The sequence below is a fragment of the Poecilia reticulata genome, linkage group LG5 (assembly GCF_000633615.1).
Source record: "Poecilia reticulata strain Guanapo linkage group LG5, Guppy_female_1.0+MT, whole genome shotgun sequence".
In the NCBI taxonomy this organism is placed as follows: Eukaryota; Metazoa; Chordata; class Actinopteri; order Cyprinodontiformes; family Poeciliidae; genus Poecilia; species Poecilia reticulata.
In genome coordinates this window covers 20,568,007-20,595,507 of record NC_024335.1, presented here as the reverse complement: position 1 = coordinate 20,595,507, position 27,501 = coordinate 20,568,007, and the positions used below count along the sequence as shown (strand labels likewise).

The following is a 27,501-nucleotide window of genomic DNA, read 5'->3' as shown; positions in this document are numbered from 1 at the left end:
TAAGACATATCTACAGTATTGGTGCACACCCAGCATGAAGTCAAGTAGCTCCACATTGTGATTAGAACTTCCCCTTTAATCTCCAAACCGAGACCAGTCTCCCCAAGATGTAGTCCACGAGTAACCCCACCTTTTTATCCATCATCACAGGTGGGCGTCAAGTCCCTCTAAAATAAAATAAACGAGTGCTGAAAAAAATTACACAGCATGAATATTGGACTTGCAAATACATGGATTCTACTGGGAACAAGACGGCAGAAAAGTATTTCAGACACTAATGTCTCTCAATCAGACTTTGAGACTATGAAGGCAGATGAAACAACACACAGAGGCAGAGTGAAGACGGAGGGTTTGCTTTGTTAGCAAAGTACTACATGAAACGTTACTCTGAAAAAGAGAGACTGTATTTTAGACATATTGTATTTTACCTAAAACTGATCAAGAGTCTAATCTTGTTTACCTTTTCTTAAGTTAGCTAAGTAGACTCACACAAACTCCTGAAGATTTCACCTCGTCTCTTTCTCCATCATTCTGCTGCCTTTCCAACACTTTGATCATGTCTCTTCCAAGAAATATACGATGTAGGACTTATATGAATGCACTGATACCGTCACAAATCCTTTGAGTTTGCCTGGTCAGGGATGAAATAGATTACTTGCTTCAGGGAAAGGGGAGGTCAGACTGATAGAAACCTGAACAAACCAGTGACCTGAACAGGCTTTCACCGAGTTCAACTTCTCCAAGGCCTTCACAGAGCAGCCGCGATTAGATGACACAAGAACTCCATGAGGCATTAGGTGACCCTTAAAGACATTTGATTGTACTAGATGTGGTGAAATTCGAGAGGTATCAAGCAGCTTTGCAAGGGACTAGCAGTATTTAGAAAGTGATTTTCATTTTTGGAAGAAATGATGTAAGGAGGGGTAGGTTTACAGATACCTGTTCAATGGAAATTGCTCCAGCGAGCGTGTGAACAAAAAGAAATCAAGGCTATTTCTGAAAGACCCGTGTTTTGAAACAGGATGTTGTACCATCACAAGCTTTGGTGTTGCCACTTTTTCAGTACTAATCCATTTGAGCCGCTGCACCAGTGGGCTAATGATGATAAAGAAAGCAGGTAATGTGGGAGCTCCGAATCCACTAAAAAGTAATGTTGAGAAGATGAATGCTGCTCAATCTAAACATAATGGACAACACTTTTTAAACAGCTCCAGACCTTGAGTCTGAGGCTCCGTCAGCTCCACTGCAATAAGTACCAATAAAGAAAGTCGTTTTAGCCCAGAGCAATAACCTCTTACAATAACTTTGTGCCATGAGAAGAAGCTTATGTGAGATTGACAGCTTGATCCATCTGTCCCTCTAATTCCTTTTGAATAATTGATTTGTTCATTTTGGTGAAACAATTCAGTTTTCATGGGGTTAATTAAGTCCTTTTTGATTTGGTTAGGATTTCAGTGGCATTTAAAACACTGAAAATGGTCAGTGAACTCTACTGTACAAAAATGAAATACAGAAAGCAGTGTGCATCATTGTAGACATTAACTGTTAATTTGTTTAAACACAATTAAGCAAAAATATTTTTACTAAAACTTTAGTTATTGTACGTCTCTTTGAGTTAAGACTTGACATTGGTCCTCAGTTTCTGATTTTTACATATAAATTAAGCCAGTTTTAAATGGCACTTTTTACTTCATATACTCTCCAGAAATGTTTGGTAAAATTCCTGTCCAGGAAACACAGAAGAAGAAGAAAAAAAAAGCAGGCAGCGTTACCACAGCTTTACCTGTGCAGAAAGCCAACAGAAATGTGAATGTACAGTTATGTTTGCTACAAAAAATTGTCCTAAACCACATTAAGATGCAATCAAGATGCCATAAAAGCAGGCGGGGAAACAAGATATTCCCTATCACACTCAATAACAGCCTTCTTTTTTCCTCATTCATCACATTCTTCCCCTTAGGGCAAGTGGTTGCTCCATAATCAAATCGGCCCATCTCGCCCACACACTTTCACACATCCCCGTCTTTGTCATAACCACACATGACCGTCTTACCTAATCATCCCCTCCTGCACTGAAGAGAGCACAGGCGGGGCTCAGACGGATCTATGGGCTGAAAATGGACAAGCAATTTCGCATCTACTCTGAGGAGTAAACTCAATAATGCCTCTTTCGCCACAAGATGCTCACTCGACAAGCGGTGCTCAAGCTAAAATCATGAGCAATAAATTATTGTTCCCTTTCATTTTTCAGCCGCAATTATGAAATACACTTCTCAGGAGGAATTGACAAACTGCAATATGAGGTTTTAAGTGTCAGGGGGATCGCAAGTTGACAAACTGATCCTCCGAGTTTCCACTGCTGCCACACAGTGTGCCCGTCGTCCCACCTTAGTTCTGTTTTAGCCTGCTGCAATGCTCCCGACGACAAAGACCCTGTATTTTGCAGTGTTATGTATTTTATTGTTGTTTTATGTGAAATAGACCAATGCAAGTAGGGTTATAAAAATGTTGCACTCACACTTGTACTTTGATCCCTCTAAGTGAAATCTGGTGTAACTAAAACCAGTAGCCTAAGATATCTTATAAGTAAATAGTGCGTTTGATATGATGTCAGCAGAAATACATGTTATGTGAATCTCTCAGATGTTTGTTAGAGAACATTAGTGGAAAATTGTCTAGTAACAAAAGATGAGCCAGTCAGATAAGATTAAATATATATTTTTTTTGGTTTGCATGCAAAACACAATGTGTGGGGGGAAATCATCCCTGAACACACCATTTCCACGGGAAACATGGTGGTAGCAGCATCATGCTGTGGGAATGATTTTGTTTTGCAGGCACAGGTGAGCTGGTCAGTGACGATTGGAAGATGGATGGAGATAAATACAGGGCGATGTGGGAAGGAAGCCTATGAGGTTGCAAAAGACGTGAGAGTGGAGTGGAGGTTCACCTTCCAGCAGGTAACCATACGGCCACAATTACAATAAAATGGCTCAAATCAAAGCATATTAATGTGTTAGAATAGTCCAGGTAAGTATCAGACTAAGATCCAATTAAAAAGATCCAACTGGAGCATTTGACTGAACTCAAGCTATTTTGCAAATAAGGAAAATGATAATAATGGGCAATAATTTCAGTGTCTAGATGTGCAAAACTGACAGACATACAGAAAAAGACCTGCGGCTGTAATTAAAGCAAAAGACGATTCTACAAATTACTGTCTCAGTAGGACTGAATAAAAATGTGTGTCATGCTTTTTAGATTATTTATTTTAATTTCTAAAATTATTTTGAAACCATGAATAAATTCACTTCCACTTTAGAATTATGCACTACATTGTAATAATATAACAGATACATCCCAAATGAAATACTTTGTCATTTGTGGTTTGCATGTGGCATAAAGTGGAAACTTTCAAGACATCTAGAAACATTGGATTTGTTTCTTTGTGCCTTTATGCTTTTACCATAAGGGATTAAATACAATCTGGCTAAACTGGATTGAAGATTGCATGTTTGCAATGAAATAACAGAAAAAAATACCTTTAGGACTTCAGACTCCTGGTTTATCTTTGCTGGCTGGTTGCCAACAGGGAAATCAAGAGATCGAAATCTGCTACTACCGACCGGAAGCGTGCCGAACTAATTAGCTGAAACATCATCCATATTATTTCTAATTTTTCTTTGCCGCAGATTAAATTCACCACGGTTGTTCAGGAAATTTGTTTTGATAAGTGGATTCTGTTACTTGAAAGCTTCAGGACAAGCGCTGGCTGTAAGACTTACTGCAGCATGCATATTGAAATTTGGTGGAAGGTTCACTTTTGACAGTAAGTGATTCAAAACAAATTAGTTCATTGTAGTGAATTAAAATGCGCCACTCGCCTTGATTTGGTCCAAGGGAGGAAAAAAAAGCTCTATTTGTCTGATTGCACAGGAGCGGAAGCTGTCCACAGCTGAGACTCACCTTCCTCAAAAGCTCTGACAGAGCTATTAAGCTCCCATTACTCCATCTCATACGTCGTCAACAGATGCTTCTGGCACAGCACAATGGGTGCAATTCACACAGGTGAATGACTCTTCATGCAACTGTCTTTTTTATCAGGATCTTGACGGCAGAGAGGTTTGCCGCAGTCCGTTTCCCATGGTTCATTTTTAAATTCTCCTCCCCCCTTTTAGGTATATATGATTTTTAAAACTCCTAAGATACTTCTGCTAAGAACTATTGATGCATATCACATGTTGCCAATGTGGTTTATTGGACTGAAATGTTGAGGGGACATCAAGTCTGCAGCTCAGAGGGTTTATGTTTTTTGATCTGCATTTATGACTCATTCTGTGACCCTGTTCTTTGCTTTCGTAAACAAGCACTCATGTTACCATTTTCCATCAGGAGAAAAAAAAAAGCACTGAAAGCCTTTCTGTTTTGGATATTTCATGACAACAACAGGGTTAATGGCAGAGGTGCAGCTCATGATGGCGGCATGGAGTGTACCCTATCAGCATGTTTTGCATACGCACCAGTTTATAGCTACAAGTTGTTGGATTTGGCCTTCATGTAATTTACACCTTCTCCTGTTTTCTTTCCTACATGCTTTCTTTTCCTTTTAATGACCACTGTTTGTCTCCATGCAGCCTTTTAGCCTTGTCTAATTTGTGGCTTGTCAAGAGCCACAACAGAAAAAAACAAATGTAATAAGCCAGAAAAAAGAGCATCATATAATACTGCTGATATAAACACAAATCCGCCCAATAGTTACGTTGGTAACATGCTTATTATAACCAGGGGTGAAAGTAGTTTTAAATTTTTGGGGGTACTATGACAAAAAAAAATTATATATATATATATATATATATATATATCCACTATTGGCACAGCACAATAGTGGACAGAAAGTTGCAAGCATTTTACTTGCGCACATCCCTGAACACAGGGATCCCTGTGTTTGTGTGTGTGTGTTGGTACACACACACACACACACACACACACACCCACTAAGACATGCTACTCTGTGTTACTGACATCGTGGAGATTCCTACACACGTCTACATCTTGAAATAGCACCTGACCCAAACTCTTGCCCGAGTTTGGGTCAGTTTGGGTTTCTTGTCCTTGAAATCTGCCTTTGAAATACAATCATGAAGCCTTTTAATCCCCAAGGCTCCTGAATGGCACAAGCCAAGAACTTCTGGGTTCTGGACCTCTATAAAATTATGTATAAGTGCAGGTCTGGAACGCTCTTCTGCTTTTGTTTCTTATGTTTGGTAAAATAGTGACAGCATTACATTGTCTGCAAAAATTAATAAAAATAAATATAATAAATCACAGACATTTCCTAGCACTGTGCAATGATTAATACATGAATAATCCTAATGAATTAATAGTAATTAAAAATAATAGTGGATCAAGGGCTTCAGAACATTTATACCCCAGCAGGTATGGAAAACCGCAAAAGCAAAAATTAAATCATATACAAATCTATTACTCTCTTCATGTTAAATAAATAAAAAGTATAATGTTTTATTTAAATATTTATGTCAGCTTGAGTCATGCAGATCTGATCATTTCCATAGCAACGATCAGAAGCAAGGCGTTGGCCAGAAGTCCAGTGAGCTCACTGATGATCCTGTGTCCAGACAGAGGGATAATCAGTAGCCCAGCATCATGACCTGTTTGTTCTGAAGATGCTGCAGCTTCCACTTCTCTTCCTAACATGGCGCCTCATCACCTTGACTCTCATACTGACAAGAGGAACCACAGAGCTCTGTTAGGTTAAAGCTCATCTTCTGAAGTTGGGATATTTTTCCTCCAACAGGTTCCAGAGGAATCACCTCAAACCAGATGTTGGACTGGATTTTATTTCAATGTCATTTGTGAATGTTAGCTTCTCATTTTAAACAGTGGAGCTATAAAGGTTGAAAAAGGTTATTATTTTGTAGAAAGTCTCATTAACATCAATATTTCCTCTAAATAAGAGGCAAAAAACAAAATTGTTTGATAAAGGAAAAGCCTCTCAGACTCTGAGCCCAACAGCACCAAACTATTTAATATTAGACAATTAATTTAATTTCACACAATTATCTCGGTAGAAGCCATTTGTTTGTTAAATACTTAATGAAACATATTTGCCGTGTTTGACGTTTGGTGTAAATGACTTATGTACTCACAAAGAACGAGGTAATTAGTAAAAGTTTGTCGTTTGTTGAATGTTCAGAAATTACAGCGGCTGTGATGCACCGAGACAAATATAAACAACCTGAACAGGTGATCAACTCTAAACCACTAGCATATTTTACTCTCCGTCTCTGTCATTTAAGCAGACCCGTTGCCATGACAACCTCCTGCGCTCCACAAGCCGACCAGAGATTATGTTGAAAACATAGATATTTATTTTGCGATCATTAATAAGCCTCTTATGAACACAGCGGTGGTTGATTAGTTAATTTTAAACTCCTGCTCTGCTCGTTATTTTGGTAATGGAACCGAAACGCACAGAATTGCGCAACACCTTGTTGAGATTATTATTGTTGTTGGGTCGTTAATTTGAACACGTTTTGTTGATTTTTTTTTTTTTTTTGTTCTTTAATAAAGTTATGAACATTTTGATAAGGACCCACAGGAGGACGTTCTGCTCTCAACGTCCTGGCGCCGTTCAGTTTGTCACCTCATGCTGAGATCGACTCAAAACCTTCAGCGATTGACATGTTGCAGCCCTGCTCTATAGCACAAAGTTCTGAAACAATATGAAATGGGAAAAAAGTTACTTATTAACTGATTAAGTCGTGTTTTAGATTGTTCTTGAAAAACGAATCAGTCACTGCTAATTAGTGGGTGAACTCACGGCTGCACAGTGAACCCACTGATTTTTTACAGCAGACAGCCGCTCCCCTCTCTTGCGTACCCCTGCTAAATCTATTAGGGGTATGCAGTACCCTGCCGTACCCCCTTACTTTCACCCCTGATTATAACATCAAGATATGTTAAGTCAGTCCTCTGCAATTATTTTATTCAAGCGTTTCTGTCATATTAAAGTTGGCTCAAATAGTTTACTGAGTAATATTAAACTGCTATTTGATCATGTTCATTTTATGGAAAACAAAAAATGTCAGTTTTACAAAAGCATACACACTTGAAACGTGACATTACTAAAAGATCATGAGTTATTTCTGTTTTATTACTTCCTCCATGATCTGATTATTATGTGCAATGCTTTTTTTCTTCTTCTTTCTATACAATTCTTATAAGATGAAGTTTTTGCTGTATGATCATTTTTAGGTCATACACAACGAGGGCAAACCTGTGAATGTGTGAAAATTTGAAAATTTTAAATTACATGCAATAACATGCAGTAGCATAGTTTCCTGTTAACAGCATTATTGGCTGTAGCTCAGGGCTTGAATGAATGAATGAATGAATGAATGAATGAATGAATGAATGAATGAATGAATGAATGAATGAATGAATGAATGAATGAAGTGTAAAATGAGCCACAAGATATTAAAGTGCTCCAATATTTAACATCAAAAAGAAGTCAATCCAACAAATCACTGCTGTCAACGCTTTATCAGGCAAAGTAAGAGTAAGATGGTAGTAGAATATATATGTTTAAAGGGCAATTTTTGTATTTTTTTTTTTCAACTTTTACTCCTCAGTTATGTTCAAGTTTGTTGTTGATGATGGATATATTACTTTTTATGAGCCAAACATGTAAACAGTTGTGAAGGAAAACAAAATGTGAGCTCAAGGCAACCAAGAACAGGAAGTAGTTCTTTGGTTAACCTGTCGTCTTGTTGACCAGTTTCCTGTCGAGCTGGTTGACAAAACTATTTGACCAGCATTGAAAAATGGCTTCACCACTTTAGAATTATTTTTAGATGATTTAGCTGGTATGCGTGGAGAAGCAACGTCAGAATATCAGGCCTGTCACATTGTTAGACGCTACACTCTACTTCAGAGTTTTAAACTAGTGATAAACTAAAGGCTTTTTCTTTTGTTTTAACAAGTCTAATAACCTTAACTGTGTTTTCTGGGCTGTTGTCATTAGGCCCATGTTTAATCGACTAATCTAAGATACAATATTCTCTTTGAAAAGACTTTGTTGCCATTTGTTTGGCAGTTGTCAGACAGGAAAGCAAGAAACCCAACCCAGGAAACCCAACAACCCATGTTGGGTTATGTTTGAATAGTCCATAATTTAAATATACCGGTTTCAAATAAAAAAAAATTAACAGATTCACAGGAAAGATTTTACTTGTTTTCTGTGATTTTGAACTCCTAGTACAGTAGATGTTGCAGTGTCCCCTCCCCAAATTGACTTTTTGGTTACAGTTAACCTCATGTTTACAAGCTTTCTGGTCAAATTCTTCGTAGGTCCTCTGGACAGATGGTGTTTCGGCTATGCTCCAGCCCTTCCCAGATAAATCTGACTTTGTCCGCCCATGACTTCTCTGTTCTCGTCAGATACCCCAGCGAGCCCTGTCAGCCCGAGAGCACAGATCAAAGCCTTGTCTCAGTCTCTCCACCACTAAAGCCAGCATGACAGTGAACCATCATTAACACTTCCAAAGAGTGTTAGCCTCCTTCCACTGAAATTGACATCACTTATGTTCAGCGGTGTCATCCGCCGGCTCACCAGGCCTTGTTTGCATTCGGAGAGATTCTCTCACTCGGGGACGAGAGCCGCAGATACAAGCATGATACAAGTAAGCGGGGTGGAAGAATTTGATGGCTGCAGGAATTAGACGTTTATATCTCAGCTGACAGAGCTGATTATAGCTGCTGCTTTGAGAGCGCTGACGCGCAGAGCAGCGGTTCTGTCCGGGTTGCAGGGGAACGTTTTAGGACGAGATGACAGGTGAAAATCAATTTATTTTTATGTGTTTTTTAATCATCCAAGCGCGTGATTTCCAGGTCAATGATTGGGATATTTTATTCATTGTTAACGTAATGACACGAGTGAAGGCAGCCATGGCTTTTGAAATTGCAGATGCAAAAGCTCTTGAAAAGGGCTTGCTTTATCTTTTCAACATGCCCACAGTCCATTTTATTGATTTAGTGAAAGCATTAGTCACAGTCTGTCAATTAGAGAACAGACAGCAGTTGAAAAGGAAATTTATAAAGGCAAAAGGGGAAAAAAAAAAAAAGGGAATGCACTGGACTGTGATAGATAGCAAATGTTAGCAAATTGTTTGTGCCATCTATAACACGCTGGATCGCTTTGTTAGCGAATAAGTGTGGAAAATGTTCCAAAATTTGTTTGGCTGGGTTAAAAGAAAAGTTTCTCAGTGTTTACATACAAGAGACAATCTGAACTGTCTCGTGTATGCAAACGCATTATTCCTGCTGTAGATCAGTGTTGTCTCTTAGGCAGGAATGAAAAAGCCCAAAACAACAAAAACAACAACTTCGACACTCTCTTAACATGCAAAGATTCTGGCTCAAGGTGTTTTAATCCAACTCCCAAAGGAAGAGCGTTGCTGTCGAGGAACCAGACCAGCCGAGTGAACCACAAAATATGAAACACAGAAGAGGTGAAACTCTGAGACCGTGAGTTACATTCACCCCCCCAAAAAGTCAAGTTTGGAGTCGGAGAGGCGAGCGCATTGCCATTGTAGGCCTTTCATATTCATCACAGCTTTTACAGCAGCTAAAGCAATACAAGGATATGAGGAAAAAGAAAACAATGCGTGGGTGTGTGCCACACAAATGAACAGAAAACATCGCAAGCACAAGTCAAAGGCTTGTGATACCCTCAGCTGAACTGAGTGAGTTCCAGCAGAGAAAGCTGCATCTGGAAGTGGGGAAAAGTTGGAGTTTACAGAGCATTATTCCCTGTGGTTGCAAAAGACCTCAGGCAGGCAGATGGGTTGAGCTTACAATATTCACAATATTCATCTGGACAGGCTTAGTGTCTGGTTTATTTTTGTTTTTTTTTAAACTAGAACTTACCTAAAAGGAAGAAGCTTATATATACTCCTCATCTTTCTTGAAAGCAAATCTTGCTTGAAAGCAATTTTGACATTACTTTCAAGCAATGTCAAAATAACAATTATAGCTGAAGTTCAGACTGACTCTTTAAAGGGGCAGTGTCATGTAAAACTGACTTTTTTGAGGTTTACATCATGTTATAATTGTATCACCCCACTGCTCCGTCCGCTGTTGACTGGGACGATAACTTAAACTCACTGGTGGGGTGGCTATTTGGGTTCGTTAAGTTCTGGTAGATACCACGCAGGTTTACCTATGTTGAGTAAATCCTTACTCGTCCAATTAACATACACTCATTTAAAGTAACATAATTAACTCCAGACAACCAGTTAACTGAATATTTTCTTTTAATAAGAACTTGGAAAAATAAACCGTTTTTCTGAGAAAAACCCTTCTTTTGAACTGTTGTTTCATTAAAACCCGAATTCAACTTTTGTCACTAACAGAACTCTATACGTATACGCAAAATGTATAGTTTCAAACACAATATTACACATGCGCCCATACTCTCTCACTCACACACACACTGTCCGGTACCGGTTAAAGTTTTCGTTGCAGGCCTGATGGAGCTAGGGTGCGACGTCGTTACGACAATCCTCTTCTCCCCTTTAAACAATAAAAGTGACTCAGACCTGCTCGCTCAGCCGACTTCCTCTCCGTCAAGGTTGCTTTGCGAGTCCAATTTCTGTTAGACCTCCGCCACACGAGTTGCCTGACTCCTCCTCAATCATGCTAAAGCTAGCGTCGCCATGTTGACACGTTCCTCTAGCCACCTCGGATCAGCCGCAGTTCTCCTCCGCAGTTCTTCACTCAACCACACTTCTGCAGGTTTCCTATACACCGTGTATAGGTTTACTTGTGCAGAACGTGCGTAAAACAGTCCAGTTTTTGCTCCCACCTTAACCTCTGCACACATTAGCAGCGGTCTCCATTAGCTTCCTCCTTGTCGTCTCCCGCGTTCTTCTCCCACGTTCTTCCCATCATCCCATTGTTCCGTTCTTTTTTTCTCTGTTGAGTTCCCTTGTCCCTCGTTAACCTAAACTACTTCATAGATAGGCAATTCAATACAGTCTTTAAGTACATAAGTCAAGTCCAGAAAAGCTTCGGCTTTCTGTTTTTCTCATTTTTTCTCACGCTACTCACAACAGTAACCTCTTCCCGCATGTATATAATCACTTGGATCAAAAATTTACAAAAAACAATAATACAAGTTTCTCACTTATATTCCCTATGTACATACAACCAACCTTGCAAATATTTTGTAAATATCAAAGGCCTTAAGAGCATGGTTTTTAACCAGGGGCTACATAATGTTATTCCCTAATTAAAAAACGTACCTGTAAAGTTGCCTTGATTCGTTCATGCATGTTTGAGAAATCCTTTAATTTCCCATTGCAACTATTCAGATGTCCAAAATGCCTGGTTGGACTGAGCGCTGCCTTCAAGGCGCAGTTCCTCCTCGGAGCTGGAGTTTCACCCCATAGAGCAGCCCTCCCCCAAACCACCAACGCTCATCTCCATCAGACTCACCAACAGCAACATGTGCTACTTCTCAGAGCAATTCTGGTAAAACGGTAAAACGTTACTGAAAGGTCAATAGAAGACGTAGTGATGACTTCCTGAAGGTGGAGTTTTAGAAAGAGCAGGAGTTTTTAAAGAGTCAGAAGCCCAATTTCCAGGTGTTAAATCAGGAAGTAATTTATTTATTTATTTGATATATAACAACTAAAAGTAGCATTGATACTTGATTATGCTACAACATGATACTATATGTCTGGAAAACACATAATGCTGCTCTTATATACCATAATGGTGCAGGAAAATATCAAGCGTATTCTGTGGAAATCCCCTCCCAGTGTAGGTTCTAGAAAAGGACACTCTAAGTTCAAAGTTAGAGATAAAACATGTCTAATTGGTTTTCCTGTTTGCTGACAGATTCTTCAGTGTCTTCCCAGGAGGAGCTGTTTTATCAATTAATTGGTGACTTTTTCCTGAAATTTTACTTAAATTTGTCGTGAGTTTAATTCATGCATCTTTCCTTTTTGCTGACCATAATGAACTGCCTTCCCTGTTCCCCTGGTGTTGTGCAATTTGGGGTGTAGTCACCATCAATTTCTCATCTCACTCTCTAGTTCGCTCATCTGCCTTCTCCCTATTCTTTCCCCATCCGCACCTCTATCTCACACCCCAGAGAAGTTGGACTGTGTGACACTGGGCAGAGTGCCCACCTTATTGTGCCAAAAAAATAAATAAAATAAACCGAGGTTATGAGAGAGCTATGCAGGGGGAAAGAGCTTAATCTGGCTTTAAGGGGTGGTGATGTTGGTGGTGTGTTGCAGGATAATTATGTAGTGATGTGCAAAGCCGAACTCATCTTTTTTCACATGCATTATTCGCGTAGGTAATTAGTTTCTTTGGAGGGGTATGTATTTGTACCAGAGAAGCCGAAGCAAAACGACATTCGATGTGAAAGAGCTATGATGTGAAGTGAGGGGGATTCCCCCCTTTGGAGGTTCCTAAACTCCGAGATATGCTTTTAAATCTGTTTAAGATTCTCGAAGGACGCATTATGAGTCGAAAAACCTGGTTCTCATAAGCATAAATATTTATGCAAATGCAGGTCATCCGCCATTTGGAAAAGGGAAATGTAATTATGGCAACGCTTGCACCGAATGCGCTAAGGAGAAAAGCTGCAGAAGCCCGCATTCCTCCATTTAAGTTGCTCAAAAAAAAAAAGAGCCATTGTGATACAAGAAGCCGCAAATTATATTAAGATTCAAGAGCTATCTTCACCTTAATAAAGAACATGGATTACATGTCACGATTAGGAAAAGGACAATCCGTTATTAGTTTAATTGGTTCTCTCCTCTGCGTTCAGTCAATGTGACTTTTGACTCGGCGCTCGTTAAGCGTTACACCTCACAGGCTCCATAACTTCCATTTTCCCCATTAATCCCACAGAGCTGTGCAAAAGGCTTCTGGTACTTTGTGTGTTTAGAAACTTATTCCTCGAACAGACCTTCAGGGGAGACATTACATTGATTCTGAGCTCTGGTGATGGTTGTTGACATGCAGCTGGTCAGAGTCATTAGGACCACTGAAAGCAACAGGAATTAAGCCTTCTACAACAGATGGTTCCCCCCATCCCCAGAGGCCTAAATCTAGTTTTTTAGTTTGATGTTCTTATCTGAATGTGTAGAAATAACAATAATAACAACAGTTTTGAAGGCAAACTTCCTTCCGGCTCAGACCAGAGCTGTGAAGGAAAAAGTTCCTTCAATTTTCACAGAACTTAGATGCAATATTTTACAAACACTTCACCCTGAACCTCAATTCACACTGAACCTCAATTCACACTGAATAAACTGTCTTGCAGTTTCTTCTCTGCTCACAAAACCAACCTGAATGCTAGGTGTTCTTGTGCTCAGGCTGTCATTTGTCCGTGACATAATTTAATGAACTTTCAGAAATTGCTAATTGCTGTGGAGTGCATGCAGAGGAAAATAATAATGCTGTGTGCATCATCATTGATGTTTGACAAATATGAAGAGGAACAGGTGAATAGAAAGATCTGACAAGGGAATGACTTAACCAAAACAGTATGTACAATGGGGGAGGGTGATTACTAGACATTACCTATGAGTATTATTAACAGAATTTGCTTCGCCATTGCAGGAAGACAAACTGAGGTACTAAGGAAGCACGGCTGGAAATGACCAAGTAAACATAAAGAAATGCAGAGGAAGTGACTGAGCAAGACCAGCATGTAAAAACACAGGCACAGATAAAATAATCATTCATCTGCCTCTGGTATGATTTCTTTTTGTCTGTCTGTCAAGAAGTTATCCCATGTTTATTATGCATGTAATCTCACTGAGAAACAAAGCTTATCTCTCAAGAGAAAAGCTTACATTTAAAAAAATGATGTAATGTATAAGATATTCTGGGCGACTTTGGTAAGATTGTAAAAATAGTTCTGCCAGTGCAGGATGTGCTGAAACTATCAATTTTTCCGCCTGTGCCTGATGTCTGCACATCACAGTCTAGCTTACGGTGCTTGATTTGTTTCTGATTTACCTTCCATACAAGTTAAAGCCATAATTTGCTCTGAGTAAAGGCAGCCACAACTCCAACAAGTGGTTTGTGCGCCACAGTTTGAAAAATTTGATTTTAAAAGATTTCCTCAGCAACTCTTCCATCCAGTTACAGAAATGTAACGGGATGGTAATAAGATGAGGAAATGGGAGCTTATTGCACATACATTGTCTATGGTCCTAAAATGAGAATTTTATGAATAGATTCGTCTGCGAAACAGCAGTTAGTCATGCTAGCTGAACTCAGTGCTTCTTGGTATCATTTTAAGCAGCTGCTTGGGATACACAAGGTGCCCTGTCTCTCCTCAAAAGGCTTTGAGAGATTGTTAAATGGCTACAGGCCATGCTGGATGCATAAGTCATTCTTTGTGTTGCTGAATTGACTGGTAAGAAAGCAGTGCAGAGAGTGTAAAGCAGACTTTGACTTGCCTGTAAATGGGTTTACAGGGATTTCAAATAGCGCTGAATGGAAGACGGTGGCTTTGTGGCAGAAGAATTTACACCTCTGCTCTCCTGTCCACATTGCACCTTTTTTTTGTCTTCTCATTTACCAAGACAGTCAGTGGTACTGGGAACCAAACCACTGACTGTCAAGCCCTGTGGGATTATAAATACCAGTTTAAGAGAATCCCCAAGAAAAAAAAAAAGTGCCTTTTTTGGGGACTGCCAACCTGTCCTAAAAGTTTTGTTCCTCTGACACATGTCTTGGAGGCCAGGCTTCTTCACAAAACAAACACACACACTCATAAAAGTGCTACATAAAACAGTGTGAAAAATGCGAGCTGAGCTCAAAAGTCTGCACTTGCGGGAACAAATCCTGGTGTGCTCAAAGCCACCTTTGTTTTAATTAAACATCCTGTTGCTAATATTTTGGCTTGTAAAAGTATTCATATTCCTTGAACATTTTTCCCCTTTCATCATGTCACAGTCTATGTACTTAAATGGGATTTTATATTGTTTACCACAAAGTACTCCATAATTTTGAAGTGGAAGGAAAATTATGGTGATTTTCAATTTTTTTTTACAAATATAATTCTGAAAATAACTTTTTTTGAACCTACTGCCTTCAGAAGTCAATTAAATAGTTCATATAATCCATCGTTTTGTTAAAACTATTGTTTATTGTTGCCAAGTCTGGCAACAATAAATGAGATATGAGTTGAAAAAAAAAAACACCATAAGCCCAGTCAAGTCATAAACTTCACACCATCCCCATGGCAAAGCTTGGGGGTGGCAGCGTCATCTTGTTGAGATCCATTTTTCAGCATGGATAATTAACCTGATCAAAGCTGGTAGGAGAATTGAGAGAGCTTGTAACAGGGCAACACTGGAAGGAAATCTGTATAAGGCTGAAAAAGGCTTGAGTATGAGTGAAGGCTCACCTTCCAGCAGGACAACAAGTCTAAAAGCACAACCAGAACCACAATAGAAAAAAAAATGTATCAAACCCATGATTAAGATATCAATATTATATCCAGACCTAAGTCTGAATAAAAACCTGTGGTATGGCCTGTCCAGTCACCCTCAGGTTTAGCCATTTTAAAAAGCAGAATGACAGACTTGTAGCAGTAAATGGAGGTAAAGGCAAGATAAGATAAACTTCTCTTGAAGATGTTTCGTCTCTTGTCCAAAAGGCTGCTTCTGTGTTCAGTTTGGTCGGACGTAACAGGCTTATGTACTCAGAATAATCACAGTAATAGGGCCACGAACGTTACTAATGGGGTAATTAAGATACGTTGATCATTGACCCTAATTTCTGCTCAGCTCAGTGCAGCGCCACTGGTGGCTGAAATTCCCAAAATACCACGTGAGTTGTTTGATGTAACTTCATCAGTATGTAGTATATACATTTCCTTCATCAAAAAAAAATTAATAAATAAAAATCCCAATAAAACATGTTGAAGGTTTTTGTTTGTAATGAGAAAACATTCCTAAAACATGAACATTTGAAGTGAATATTCAAAGTTTCTGCTTGTAGAAAATGTATTACAGAGCCAAAAAAAAAAACTACAACAATCATTTCAAAAAGCCTTATTTTCATCATTCTAAGACCAAACGCTTGACTTGTCTTCTTAAACTGAATGAATGACCAACTAATTCCATATAATTTTCTCCCTATTTGCCTGATCAAGAGCCCACCCACCCCTCTCCGTTTGACACTGGTCCCGATAATGGTGCATTGTCAAAAGCGCGGCTGCAGCTTGTAATAAGGGGTATTTACCCTCAGGGAACAGCAATCATCATGGATGGGGGCATCGCAGAAAGCACACACTCGAAGGAAGTGCGAACACCACCAAACACAAAGGCTTCTTTCCTGAAAAGGAATCTGACTCATGGAACATCTGGGCAAAGGATTTGGGGAGATTAACGAGGTTATTATAGGTGTCTGAATGTGACAGAAGGGTCTCTGAGTTTATCTGCTCTGCTTCCAAAAAAAGCTGAGACAGTTGCAAAACTAGCAGTTGTGGGAATAAAAACAACAACAACATGCAAACACATACTCAGGCATGTGTTTGGATGCATTTTGTTTTTAAGAGCCGAGGACACCAGCCAAGGACACGAGGACAGTTGATTATTCAGACTCTCTAAAATCCTCAACAATCACCAAAAGAATGATCAAAGTCTGATAAGAGGAACGCTTTATTTTCATTGAACAAAATATGACCCTCATGGAGGACACATCAGAAGACAAACTGCAATATTTTCTCATCATAAGATGGGGAACTTGAATAGAAACAAATTTTGCACAATGGTTTGAAAATATTTTCGCCTCAAAGCATCTCGATCTCACATGGGTCAATTCTGCTCTGGGCTTACGCTGCACCACCTTGTTGCCAACAATATGTATTCATAAAGGGATAAAAGGATTCAATTTCAATGATGAAATAAAATAGCAAAGTCCTAAAAATTAATAATTAACTTTTTTTTTTTTTAAATTGAGATATATAAAAAAAAAACGTAGCATAAGTTATGTTTTCTTTACATCCATAACATTTTTAAAAATGTATTTTGTTCACTTTGTCCAATCTGGCAGAAATGTAAAAAGCTGCAGACTGCTTTTGTTCATTTCCAGGTCAAAACCTTGAATATTCATACTGGTCAGACCTCAAATGCTAAATTCTACGTCTGAATGAGATAATTTACAACTCAGTTTAAGTTGTATTGGTCCTTTGCTGTTTTAATGAAAATATTATAAGGAGTCTTTTTTTCCTATGCATTTTTGGCACTTATGTAACCTTCCTGTAGACACAATAAGTCACAATTTGAGACTGCAGGAATACTGACTGATTTTCTGTAAACTAGACAATGTGGAGTGATGACTCCATGTAATACAGGCACAATGATCTCCCAAGTAGAAAAGATAAACTCAATCAGAAATTAACTTAAAAAATGTTGTTGTTTTTTTGTTGTTTTTTTTTAGGCCAAACTTTTGCAAGCCACTGCACTTCAAGCACAATCACAGCAGGAGCTGTGAGCTTAATTACTGTAAGCCACATGTTCTTTTAATTCCACATGATTAGCATTGAAACTGTAAATCTACTGCACATCAGATGGGTGCTTTTCTACAGAAAACACTGGCCGTGAAGCAGGATGGAAAAGCACCAACCACCTTCTTCCAATTACTGGTTTCGACTCAAACTCATCGTCTTTCTGCACGAGGGGGATGAACAACACTCAGTTGCGTTTCTTACTTTTCCAACATGGGGGATATATTCGGATGATATATTCAGAGAAATCATTTGCATAAATGCTGGTGGGGTTCAGGATGGAGCTCATCATTTACCTGAATGCTGTCTAATTGCCCATGCTTGTGTATGATGTGAGCCCAGTCAGCTCAACTTGGCATGCTGGGAAAGTTCAAATCCAAAACTTAGGTCAGGATCTGTCAGGTGCTCAAGTTGGCATTTCGTTACCTGTCCGTTCTCCATTTGAACTGACTGCTCACTAAAGATTTCCATTTGCAACATAGCTGTTGTTCATTCAGCAAATTTCTTGAAAGGCTCCGTATTTTCCTTTTTTCCCCGTTCTGAGCTGAGAGATGTGGAAGCAAGCTTCTCTGAAGGTCAGAGAGCCCATCAATAATGCACTCACAGCTTGTTATAACTCAAACTCACTCAGCTCCAGTGGCTCACCAACCAAAAACCCAGCATCAAAGAGCAGAAACATATGTGTGTATGCGTGTGTGTGTGTGTGTGTCTGTGTGCGCGCGTACCTACACATTCTGGAGTATTTAAGGGACGAATAGCACTGTCAGCCCTAACATAAAAAAAAAAAAACGCTTTCTGTTAGGAAAGGGAGTGACTGACTGTATTAGGATTGATCTGGTCTGGCAGACATTCTTCTTTTTTTTTTTTTATAAATTATTTCTGAAAATGAAATACTGTAGAATATTACAGAACAGGGAGCGAGCTTGAGGCCAGGGACATGGGCACACTGTGAATGTGATGCAAAGCTTTGAAAATTTAAGTCCCTTTTTTTTAAAGAATGCAGCAGGGGAAGGGTTGAGGCTTTCAGAGGTCTGTTGGTGCTGAAAGCAGCCAGCTACTGTACAAACCTGCACATGAGAGACGCTTTGGGATGCAATGAGGCTATTGATTTTTCATTAAAAACTAATAATGATAACAATGCATTGTTTTAAAATCAGCGTGACCCAAGATTTTAAGGACCTAATCACAGCTTAATTTGAGAAGCCCACTTTAAGTCTTCTATGCATAATGTGGTTGCTCTCGATTAGTTGAATGGCTCTCCAACCAGGGCCTGGCATGAAGAAGGGGCCACAAGGTCAAATGGCATTGATAAGTGAATAGGTACACAAGCAGGGATATGAAAATGGAACGAGAACCAATATGATTCCAATCAAATAAGCCATAAAATCGGGGCTAAATACTATGAATCAGACACTAATTTGCACCATTTGCTGGGTCCCATTTTCAAAGAAACAATAAAGAAAACTTCTTCAGGGACAAACAAAAGTTAGCTTTTGTTTCCAAAGTCTTTCTATGATAAAGAGATACAGAGATACAGAGAGAGAGAGAGAGATGGAGAGAGAAAGAGAGAGAGAGAGAGAGAGAGAGAGAGAGAGAGAGAGAGAGAGAGAGCTTATGGCAAATAAGCAATAAAATAGTTTCTCAGGCAGAAATGACAGGTAACTTCTCCCAACTGCCCTCATCCCCTCACCTCCAGTGCCCTGGACAGAGAGCCACACTAAACCAACAGCATGTGTGAGAAGTTGAGCCCATTGACGGGCCACTGCTGTCCACCGAAACACCCCCCACGACCACGCAGGCACAAATCAAAACGAGCAACTTCGGAAGTTACATTCGCAACATTAGGCAGGATCGCCATATCATCGTGGACTAAGCACATCTCACAGAAAGGGTGGGGCTCTCTCTCTCTCTCTCTCTCTCTCTCTCTCTCTCTCTCTCTCTCTCTCTCTCTCTCTCTCTCTCTCTCTCTCTCTCTCTCTCTCTCAGAACTTTCCCCGCACGCCGTCCCGATTCCCGAACTTTTCATTCGCGCCGCACTCACCTGCAGGAGACGGTGATCTCCACTTTCGTGGCCGGAATGTTGCCGGTGATCGGGTCAAAGTCGTACACCGATGACATGTCCCCCAGCTTGTCCATAACGTCCCCCTCCATCATCTCCATGGCGAGAGCCCGCGCCGGCTCCGGTGTGATCCGGGAGGCGCACAGCCTGGCCCCGACGGAGCGCGTCGAGTCTCCCCTGCTGACTCCTGAGACCAGATCGGAGACCAGACGGCCTCCGGTCCGACCGGGTGAGGCAGCCACTTCACAGATGTTGAAGCTGGAGAGGATGGAGGGGAGTGAGCAGTGAGTGAATGAAAAAGGAAAAATAAATAAATAGCCTAAATAAAGCGCAAAAAAAAAAAATTAAATTAAATAAAAAGAAACTGTAGCGGACTTTGTTAACTCGCCAAACAGCTTGAATATCTGAATACGGGGGCAGTATCTGAGATTACTGTTGCGCCCTCACCGACCTGCTGCACATCGCATGGGGAGGTGGACCTGCTCTTTGATTTTCTCCTCAGTCTGTGCGCACAGCGGAGCGTGTGAGAAGAAAAGACCTGATAGCTGCACTTAAACCCACCCATCCTCCTCCCACATGGAATTACACTCAAGTGCTGCCAACCCAGCCCATGTACCCCGCTGCTGCTGCTGCTGCTGCTGTCACCCTGCAGAAGATGAGCTGTAAAGGAGTAATGACAAATTAATTACGATGTGATCTTATGTTATATTGCAGGTGCTCTGCTTTCTTGCAATGTGTAGCATTTCTTTAATATTTTTTTTTTTGTTTTTAAATCCACTGAAGCTTCACTTAAAACATAGTTGCAGTTGCAGACACTTTACATGAAACGGTGAAATAAAAAATGGATGAATGAGACACACATTTTATATTTATCTTAAATAAATACATTCTAATCCCACACTTCGAAAGTTAAAATAAAACTCTGCAGCAGTGATATTAACGGAATCACGTTGTAGTTGCTGTCATGCTTTATCTGTCATTTTTAGCATTTGGATATACCCTTTAAGAAACCGGGGGGGGGGCAGGCATTTCAGCACCACAGCAGTGGAACAGCTCCATGAGCCGAGGGGTAATGAAAACAAGCTGGGGGGATTATTTCCTTACGGAGTTAAAAACGGTACATTGCACCATTTTTTTGTTCTTTTCTAAATGATACTGCATTTTACTTCCAGTTGTTTCATTTGTACATTTTCGTGAACAAATGCAATTATCTGCTTCTAATTGGTTTTGATATTGGCAAGCTGGGTCACTGAGGTAAAAACCAAGGTGGCGCCATTAAAGCTGTGGAGAACATTTCTTAAAAACATGCATTGGTCGTTTGAATTCAGACGATTAAGCGTGAAAAACATTTTTGAAAACCTTGTTACACATAATGATTCTGCAAAACAAATTAAAGGTAAATGGGCATAATTTTACTTGTTAAAATATATCAAAATTTCTATTAGATCTTAGGAAAACGTTTGCGAAATAATAGCTAGTCATTTGGGCTGAAATCATTTCAACCCAAACGACTGGTAGATGACTTCTTGTTGTAGCCATCTACCAGTTTCTCACATCCATCAGCCACTCCTTACTTTCAGATCTCTGAGAGGTTGATAACATCTACAAGTAACACCTCACACCATCTCAATGAGGTGAAATCCAGGTTTTGATTCAGCTCAGAACCGTCCAGTTCCCTTTTCTCAGCAAACATCCCAAGTTCGTTTAAGTTCAAGTCACGGCGGCAGCAGCTAAGCAGAGAAACCCAGTGACTTGAGCTTTGATGAACATGGTCCATCCAGTGTGTTCTGTCTCCCACTCAATTTGTTCCCCCTCATTCATGAACAAAACCCCAAGAAACTGCTCCGCTTAAGCCCGACCCGAATAACACACTCTACCTTGTTTTGGCTCAAGATCATGGTCACTGATTTGGTGGTGCTAGTTTTCACATGCGACGTGGCTGCAAACTTTCATGCTATTCAAAGATCAAATGTTTCCTCTTTGCACACATCTTTAAAAAAAAAAATCAAGTCTCAGCAATCGCTTTCTGATTTTATAGCCATGCACTTTCAGATCACCACTTATGTTTTATTATACAGCACAAAAAAAAATTTTAAATGACTTTTTCTTGGTTATTATAGTTTGTATATATCCCAGATATTGCTTGAAAATAAACTGATAAACAGAAAATAAGCAGTCCTGTGTGTCTCTTTTTTTTCATAACTCCACTGCTCCTATTAAACTTTATTTTCAAACATATTGATTAAGGTTTAAGAGAATAAAATGTACATAATTTGCTACAAAGATGTAATCAACTAAAATTTAAGGCTGCTTATTATTGCATGATTGCACTCTATTTAAGGCAAGACGCCTTCAGTTCAGGCTTTAGGCTGCCTGATTTAAAAAAATCAAGACTAATCACCAGGATTAAATCACGTCCAGATTTAAAAGCCCGATGTATTTGTGAAACATGTTTTACATAATGTGCTGAATTTACTCAGTTTCCCACCTGCAAAGAAGGAAACCGTATTGTCACTTTTGAACAGCAGCTGTCCCCAACTGTGTTGGTGTCTGTCTTCTTCTAACCCGCCACCTCACTGTTTATCTCACTTGTTGTGACACGGCTCATCCCTCTCTGTCTCTTCTCATGAATAAACAAAGGATTCACACACAAATGCACAGTAACACTTGTGGTCATGAATAAACCACTTACCAGCTGTTTGTCATAGATTACTGGACTGCATCTGGAAACGCATCACTTTGCAACAACTTGGAAATCTTCAGTTTTTTTTAATTTTTTTATGTTCGGATCACATTTTTCTGTCATTGCATCTTTTGCCTTGTATTTTTTTTCTTCCTCTTTTTCACACATATCTCTCACACACACAGGGGGAGACACAAACAGGCATAAAGCACTTCACCGCCTTTCATAAAAGGCTGCTGAGGCACACAGCTCTTTTTCCTGCGTAGAGCACCTAACGTCTGGATTCTGGAAATCAATTTACACCAGCACAGGATGCTTTCTGCCCACACAGCCCTCCAGCTCTGCATCAGAAGTGCACACGCACACAGCCACACAAGGGGCGCGCGCAATCATTCTTTCAGAAGCACGCAGAGCTGTGCACACATAAAACCAAATTATTTTCTCATATGTCACTGAACGACCCATAAACAGAGATAAAGAGGCACACACATCCACAGACGCGCACACACACACACGAATGTCTCTTTTTCCCTCTCTTCTGGGTGATTCATGCATTTTGAGGGTTGGCTGTTCGGTGTGGGTGAGCATGTTATTGCAGATGTTCCACAGAGTGGGCTGGCGGGAGCAAAGATGGGGGGAGGGGGAGATGTTGAAAAAGGAAGAACAAGGCATGTCCAACATCCGTTCTGTCTTGTAGAGCAGGACATTTAAATAGTGTTTAGGAACTTAAACTCAGTGTTTAAACTTACATTATCTGTTTGGTACAGATCCACAGGGTGCGCTGATGAGAGCAGCAACAAACAATAGTAACTGTTTTGACCCATGACCACTGAATACTTCTCTATTACAGTTTCTTGCAAAAGCATTCACATCCCTTGAAATTGTACAGATTTTTTCTTGTTACAACAACAAGCTTATTCCATGTGTGTTTGAATTTTGTTTGATAGAATGACGGAACGTAGCACCAAACAACAAATCCATCCACTGTACATGAGGTTTTTTGTAGAATAAATGTATTTATACTGAGAACAAATTACACTAAGGTGAACTCTAACTAGCTGAAAAGGCAGTTATTTATATTTAATTTTATTTGGAGGTGTGAGAGTAAACAGGACTAAATCAATATTGCAGTTTTAGAAAGAACAAAAAGTCATATTCCAACCTTCACAACCTTCCAACCTTATCGTATGAAAGTCAGTATAAATAATGTGATCACAACTTGTGCGGTAAATTGTCATTGAGTGTCATAAAAAGTACTTATAAGTAGAATATATTATTATTATTTAGGTTAAAAGATGTTTAACAAATAAGTGACCCCAACTCTTTGTTTCAGCTTCAGCAAAAAATACATTCAGAACTCAGTCATATAGAAAACAGCTTTCTAATTAACGGCTGACATTTGGAAAATAATGAAGGCAAAATGCTTAGCAGTCATCAACACCAGTAACCTTGGTGCATTGACTCAGTCAGTCACAGTTTCCAAACAGGCCAGCACTGCAGTCTGGTCAGACATGGTAAAAAATAAAAATAAAAATACAAAATTAGAAAAGACCTTTTGCTTTTCATTAATTATTGTTTAGTCAAATTTTCAACAGAACGCACGTCCAAAGCAGATGTCAGTTTAAATGCTGTTGTCATCCGACAGCAGTGGACTGGGAGGTGGTCAACACGTTGCTCAGCTGGTGACATTAATAACACCATGAGGAATTCAAATGTATCCTCTGCTGCTTCCCAGTCCTTTTCTCTCGGCTTCCTGCAGTTTTCTCGACACTAATTACAGTGTTTAATCTGACTTGCGTCATGCCGTCCAAAAATATTGCCTTTCTGGCAGCAATTATGCAAAAATAAACAAACGTCCTGTCAAGTAAACATCTGATTACATTGTTCTTCTTTTTTATGAGTGTAGTTTCAAAAAGTAATATACTGTATCTCATCAGTTTATTTGTGCTTTGACATCCCATCTTAAAGCTTTGCTTAGCTGTTAATTGGAGTAACTGGATTTCCAGCTGTCCTGAGAGGAACGTGTGCTTTTTTTTCTCACCAAATTTGACATCAGCAAGTCATTTGAGGGCCAAAAGCAGTTGCATTGCTGCTATTTGATGTTATGATGTCATGAGTTAAACAAAAGGCAGTTTCACAAAAGACAAAAAGTTCCATCTCCATGTCTCCATGGTATAAGTAATCGGGGCCTGCCCATGCAGTGCATGACAGGAACCTGCTGTTCTACAACTATCTTCTTTAATGCGGCATTATAAATTTAATATTTATAGTCTTCCTCTACGCTGATACTGGACAGCAGACCAGCGGAGGTTGTTAAAGCTCAGTCTCACAGTTTTCAGTCCAAATGCCCAACAGGAGACTGACAGTTGTCCGCTGGATGTGATGGAGGTCTTTTCTTGTCTCCTTGATCCTCCAGATCTTCTTGATCATTTTCATCGGCTGGTTTTGTAGGAGGGACATCATCTGGTCCATGGGAGGACAGGTTTGAGGAGTTGAGGTCAGAAGTCAGATGCACCGCGCAAGGCTCAGACAGAGGGAAAGATTTCCGACAAACGTCTTTAGGATTCTCCAAAGTTTTGGTTCCCTCAATTTAGAAAATCAAAACTCAAGGAAACACCTGTCTTATTTAGCTTCCTGTACAGTCAGGGTGCTGGATTTGGGGTGGAACCCTCCATCCATGGTTAGTAGTTTCCAAGTGCAGGAACAGCATCAGATATCTCATAACTATTTTTAGCATTTGCAATGCTGCAGCCACAAATTCCAAGTTATTTTAGAACAAAGATGATTACTACAGTTGATCTGCACAAAGTGCTGCATAACTGTAAAGTGTAAGGAAAATAATTTGTAAACTTTCTACCTTTCTGATAACATTTTAAAACTTAGAAATCTGACTTAGAAATCTGACTCCCCTGGGCCCCGTCAGAGAACTTGGGAACAGGAAATTTAACAAGGCAAGTGATATCAGATCTGAACCTGAACAATATCAGATGATACATTGGATGCTCACAGAAGGGAACAATTTAAGGCTGCTTTTAAAGCAGGTGTTTCTGTTTTTTAATAGAATTCCTTTAACTCAAAAGAGTTAAAGCCAGTTCTTAGGAGTTTAAGATAGTTCTTTTTCCTCATTTCTGCCTTTGCAATGATTCCGCTTAAACATTTCTTTCTGTAAGTATTTCTCTCTTTATTCTGTAGCCTATACTCGTTATCACAAAACATTAGGCAATATCAAGAACAGTTCTTTACAACTACAAAATTTCAGAAGAAATTTAAACGGGACCTGCCAAAGTGAGCCCCTAGGTTGGAACCCAGCATTCTGATGCTAAAAATTAGCCGCAATGCTAAAGTAAGCTACAATGTACTCAGTAGCATGTGGAGAGTCCCAAGCATGTTGAGTAACATGGATTTACTCCATTCAGTATGTTAAAATCAGTGTACAAGCTGAAATGAGCCAAAATGGTAATGTTAGCCTAAATGCAGCCAGTGGCATGTGGGCTATAACTAGCATGTCGTCTTACATTGACTTCCTCCATTCAGTGTGCTAAACATGTTAATAAACAAAATAGCTAAAAAGCTTATTTTAGGAAAAAGGCTACTGTTAATGTGAGCAGTAGTTACATTAGCAATGTTTGTGATAATGCTTGTGCACTGCTTTCTGATTTTTACTTTTGCAAAAGTATAAATTAATTGTTTACTTCGCGGCACTTGGTTACCAGTAAACACACTCATCTCTTAGCAACAGATTAACAACAAATATTGTTATTGTTCAAAAAACATAAGATTTCTTCTGCTGTTTTGAAATACTACTTATCTAAACTACTTCATAAGAATTGTTCAGTTGGTAAATTTTGCAGAAAAGTTTTTTTTTTTGTCCGTTTTGTTTTTTTTGTCATTAGTGGCAAATGTATTATAAAACACACATTCAACACCAAAATAAAAATCTTGATTTATACTTTGTGGCAGTTCATTACCAGTAGGAAACGCTTATCTCTTAAACCAAATTAATAAGTTATGTAGTTTATAAAACATAAGCTCTTTAGAAATAATGCTTACCTGATAAGACATTTACAGAACAGTACATTTTGCAAAAGTAAAAATCTGAAGTTTACTTTGTGGCACTTGGTTACCAGAAAACACACTCATCTCTTAGCAACAAATTAGAAACAAAAAATTTTAATTTTCAAAAAACATAAGATTTCTTCTGCTCTATTGAATACTGCTTATTTTACACAAACAAGTGTTGTGCAGCTGATGAATTTTGCAGAAAAGTGTTTTTTTGTTTGTCATTAGTGGCATTTCAAAACAGACATTCAATACAAAAGTAAAAATCTGATTTATACTTAAATCAGTTCGCTACCAGTAGAAAACACTCATCTCTTAACACCAAATTAATTATTCTGTGTTTTTTTAGGTGTAGAGTATTAGGTGCCTTGCATGCATTGCATGGAAGCATTGAAAAATAGCGTAAGCATTGGTGTTTATGCTATGACAAAGATGGACTTTGTTTATTATAGGTTACTTCTGAAAGTGCTTAATTTCACTCTATTTTATTTTGGGGTATCTGAGTAATAAAGACTGTACTTAAATACATCCCAGATTTTTCAGATGAAAAATAAACAAGTAAAATGATAAGATTATTTTGATTCACCAATAAAATATCAGGCTGCAGTGATTTGATCTACCAATTAAACTATAATACGTAACCAATAGGTGAAACATGACAAACTATGGCTCAGTTCAAAGGGTGTAAATAACAGTATTTTGTTGACTACTCCAATTGCAGTGATGGAGAAAGACTTTATCACTGCAGATTACATCAATAGGCAGGACAAATTCAGGGTATTAGGGATAATCCCTACTCACTTACACTTGGTGGATAACTAATCCCTGCTCCCTGACATTGTGGATCAACTTAAGAGAAACAGTTCCCTGAGTTTGGACAAGGTTGCTTTTCTGTTCTTTGTTGCTTTTCTCCTCTTTAGAGAGGCCAGCAGCATAACTTGTGTGTATTTACTTAACTACTTGTTTGAGATTCGATTAGATTCAGAAGACTGATTATTGCATCTAATAGCAGGTTAAAAAAAATGTAATAAACTCAATCAAGAGGTGCAGTTTTTAATCATGACTTCACATTATCAGACAAATATCAGATTTTAGCATAATGCCAATTTACAATGCAGATATCTATCTATG

General features: G+C 39.1%; 1 protein-coding gene across 3 annotated transcripts in view; it reads right to left on the bottom strand.

Moving 5' to 3' along the window:
- cpne5b (copine Vb) overlaps positions 1 to 20,260 on the bottom strand; it is a 131,619-nt gene extending 111,359 nt beyond the window's left edge. The window contains exons 1-2 of one of the 3 annotated variants that reach the window (XM_008409300.2): positions 20,080 to 20,260; positions 19,611 to 19,886 (exon numbers count right to left, since the gene is read on the bottom strand). In XM_008409300.2, coding sequence (XP_008407522.1) covers positions 19,611 to 19,886; positions 20,080 to 20,090 — 287 coding nt within the window. In that variant the 5' untranslated portion in view covers positions 20,091 to 20,260. Of the gene's footprint in view, positions 1 to 19,610; positions 19,887 to 20,003 lie in introns of all 3 variants that reach the window. The other 2 variants (XM_017304842.1, XM_008409302.2) reach the window with 2 other exon arrangements.
- Between the last annotated feature and the right edge of the window lie 7,241 nt (positions 20,261 to 27,501).